This window comes from Aquarana catesbeiana, linkage group LG04 (genome assembly GCF_042186555.1).
Source record: "Aquarana catesbeiana isolate 2022-GZ linkage group LG04, ASM4218655v1, whole genome shotgun sequence".
In the NCBI taxonomy this organism is placed as follows: domain Eukaryota; kingdom Metazoa; phylum Chordata; class Amphibia; order Anura; family Ranidae; genus Aquarana; species Aquarana catesbeiana.
In genome coordinates this window covers 412,976,642-412,980,814 of record NC_133327.1, presented here as the reverse complement: position 1 = coordinate 412,980,814, position 4,173 = coordinate 412,976,642, and the positions used below count along the sequence as shown (strand labels likewise).

At 39.5% G+C, this 4,173-nt stretch overlaps 1 protein-coding gene across 1 annotated transcript; it reads right to left on the bottom strand.

Moving 5' to 3' along the window:
• Nucleotides 1-2,790: 2,790 nt before the first annotated feature.
• Nucleotides 2,791-3,804, bottom strand: LOC141141531 (trace amine-associated receptor 3-like). The gene has a single exon (XM_073629133.1). It carries the CDS (start codon nt 3,802-3,804, stop codon nt 2,791-2,793), a length of 1,014 nt encoding a protein of 337 aa, XP_073485234.1.
• Between the last annotated feature and the right edge of the window lie 369 nt (nt 3,805-4,173).

Here is a 4,173-nt window from a genome sequence, read left to right as displayed (position 1 = left end):
TTGCTCCTAGCTTGATAAAGGCCTGAAACATCACAGTGTGAAAAGGGAGCTTAAAGTGAAACTTCAGTAGTTTATCATCTTTACACCTATTAAGTCTTCTTCCCTTGTTGTTTTAACTTTGGATAGTAAAACATTTTTTTCTGCCAGTAAATACCTTATACAGCCCACTTCCTGTTTCTTGTCTGGTAAAAAGCCTAGGCTTATGACATCATGCACAACGCTCTCTCTCACTCTCGTAAAGGTTTGCCAGGAAGGGGGGGGTGAGTCATAAGAGGGCCAATGAGAGCCGCAGGGCTGTATAGCTGGAGGTGTGCCTCTGTGTGTCTGTGGAAATCCAGGTAGTGAACAGACAGCAGCTTCAGCTGCCCAAAGTTAAAATGAATGCAGCCAGACTCAATGGAGTGAGATTTCTGCAGCATATTTGGCAGTACAGAATCAAAGTATATATAAAATAATATGAAAAGTGGTTGTAGGGAAGCTTCCGAATGGCAAAGATGTTTTTATTCCGAATTATGTGAGCAGACTGCAGTTCCTCTTTAAAGTGGTTGTAAAGGCAGAATGTTTTTTTTATCTTAATGCATTCTAAAACCTTCTGTGTTCAGCAGCCCCCTCAGCCCCTCTTACATTTACTTGAGCCCCATCTCTATCCAGCGATGTACATGAGTGCCTCGGCCATCTGGGACTCTCGCTCCTGCCAACCAAAGTCAGTTAGCCAATCAGGAGAGAGGGGGGTGGGGCCAAACCGCAGCTCTGTGTCTGAATGCACACATGGAGCTGCAGCTCAGCTCGGGTGCCCCCATAGTAAGCTGCTTTCTGTGGGGGGCACTAGACATGAGGGAGGGGCCAGGAGCACCAAAGAGAGACCTGAGAAGAGGGGATCTGGGCCGCACTGTACAAAAGTATTTCACAGAGCAGATAAGTATAACATGTTTGTTATTTTTGAAGAAAAAAAAAAAAGACTTTATTATCACTTTAACTGGTTTGTACTACCATGATTTTGTAATAAAGTAAAAATAGTTTTTAATAAAGACAAAGACCTGTGTGTGGATGAACTATTGTTATACCTGCTTATGGTTCTTCTGAATTGCACCAGATCCTGGCACCAGACACTGGATAAAGTGTGCATTCCTGAAGTACAAGTACTACGCCAGTCAAAACTTGCAGGGTAGAAATGAAAACTTGACTAGGAAAGTGGTTGAATAAAAGAAGTCCAATAGTAATTCTCAATGTCAAAATTAAGAGACTTTTTTTTTTTTTTTACACTTGCTTTGTGTTACCCATTGGTCTCTTAAATATTCAGTTGAAAGTGTTGTGTTATATCTGTTTGATAAGTGAAAACATGCCTGTGGATCCTGCCAGAACTCCAGAGCTGTCTCTTGCACTCTGCAGTTTTATCTCAAGTAGTCTTATCCTCCCTGCCTAGGTAACCTTTGAGATCCACAGAACACCTCCCCTTATGTTATAGAGAAGAATAGGTTCCTAACACACTTCCTGTCTTAGGATTCCAGTGCTGCTTCTTTTAGATATGCTACAGTGAGTGAACTTTGGTATTTAGCAGAATGACCTCCACTGTGCCACATCCCTGATAACTAGAGCAAAAACACTAGCTACCAACGTTTTTAAAGGAGTGATTTAGTATATCATACTGGTGGCTGTGTACTACTGTGTATTTATTGGTAGCGTTATTTGGGTCAATCTGTTGAAGACCAGTGTGAATTTACATTTACCATTGCTCCCTACTTTAATATGAATACACATACCTGCTTGTAGCAGAAATATGGTAATCTATTAACATGTACACCTAAATACCTCCTATTATTTAGCCACACATGAGGCTGCTGTGGATGCGTGGGGACTCTGAAGGCCCTTGTGTCCACCCAATAAACTGTTGATATGGGCTGACATCCCACCATTTTGAATATAAGCTTCAATACCCCACATGTCAAGGTCCTGAGAGTGCTGATTTTAGACCTACATATCCCTACATTTTTAGACCCACATATCTCCATCTATTTTGTATAGGATATTCAACAGTAGTGAATGGTCCATTGGGGTATATTTTATATCAGGTTTATGAACATGGAGTATTGATGACCTTGTTCTTTTAAATTGATGTGCACACGCACAAATGTTTTTACTATGATATGTAAATAAAATTCTTTGTATTTTAGGCTCCATTCACACCTAAGCGTTTTGAATCATGGGCAGAATTGCTGTGATTCTGCCCGTGATCCCAAATTGTGGAAGAACAGGGGACACATTTGCCCATGCCATGGCATCACAAAAGTGGTGCGATTTTGCCAAGATAAATGGCGCTGAAATTGCGGTAAAATCACAACGTGCGAAGCTTGTCGCTCAAAAGGGAGCAGGAACTTCTTTTGGGCGACAGCGCTGGGCGTTGGCGCAAATGTAGTGTGATTTATCGTGCAAAAATCACGCCGTGACTAAGGTGCCATTAAGAAGTAATGGCATTGCAAATGCTTCCTGTGTTGTGATGTGTGATTTGGAATTACGGGCAGAATTGTGGTGATTCAGATCGCCTAGGTGTGAATGGAGCCTTACTATAAGTGGTTCTTCTTATGTCAGTGCCATTAAGGTCCCATGTTATAAGTGCTCTTCCTATACACGTTTTTGCTCTAGTGAGTGAACATGGTTACCCTGGGACAGGAAATATGTTATTTGTTACTAGCAGGATCGAGGTGAAACTAAAAGTAAGTTATAATAAAATAATAAATAAAAAAATCTGACTACTTGCATGAAATTTTTTTTATTCTTGGGTTTAAACACAGTTTAAGATAGATTTGCTAAGCTAGAGTCAGGTTCAAATATTTTACCAAAAATTATATGTCTCAGTGATTTCCTAAACCATGGATAGAAAAATCCATATATGAGTGGATTACATGTTGAGTTGATATAGCCAAGCCAGTTGAGAGCATCGAACAAAAGTTCAGGTGTGGAAAAGTTGAGAAATGGATCGACTAAAATGGTTATAAACACTGGCATCCAACAGGATATGAACACTCCCATCACAATTCCCAGTGTCTTTGCAGCTTTCCGGTCCTTCTGCTTGGAAATTTGAGTTGACATTTTGTCCTTCAAGTTCCCCATAACGTGTTTCAGAATGTTAGCATGCCTTTGAGATACTATGAATATTTGTATGTAAATTCCAACCATAACTGAGCCAGGAATAAAAAAGCATGCAAAAAACATAATCACAGACCACAATTTGTTGAATGTAATTGGACATGAATTAAAACATTCCACTAATGACTCATATCCAACTATTCCTGATACATGGGAATTTGTTATGACCACTCCAAAAGCAAATATAGCTGGCAGAGACCAGCAGACAAATATCATTTTTTTAATGACAACTGTAGTCATTTTAATTGGATAGTGGAGAGGATTGCATACAGCATAAAATCTATCAATGGCTATAGAGCAAAGATGGAAAATTGAGATGACACTAAGCATTAAGTCAAAACTGTAATGGATTTTACAAAACAGTTTTCCAAAATACCAACATTTTTCCACTGATCTTACCATACTACAAGGCATTATGAGGACACCAAGAAGGAAATCTGTGGCAGCCATGGAAAGAATGAGAAAATTTGTTGGGGAATGCAACTCTTTGAAATGGCTGATGGAGATAATAATTCCCAAATTTCCGAAGACTGTTATTGTCATGCAGACAGTGAGGAAAATGTACATTCCAAGACGTGCAACAAGAGGCCTGTCAGTTGGGCAGAAAAATGAAACATTTTCAAATTGCAAGCAAACTGGATTAGTAAATGTCCTATCCATGCCAAATGTCTTCTGTTGTAGAAATGTTCCTTTAGATGCTCTAAAATGAGAGATATAGGCAAGCAAATAGTGTTATCCAATAATTTAATTAAAATACATACTTATTTTACCTGCCAAATGATTTGTATTTCTGACCATCCAATCCTGGAATTCACACAACACTGCCACACATCTGACCCCTCTCTAACAGTGCAGGACACCTAAATTTTCTTTGCCTTACTTATGTAACACTTACAGATCTATTCCAACACCAGCTAGCGACTGGATATTGAAAGAAGAAGCCACGCATATATGGGAGGTGTCCAAATTCATTTATTGATTGTGATAAAAGACAGCCAACACGTTTCGGGGTCAAAGGAACTCCCCCTT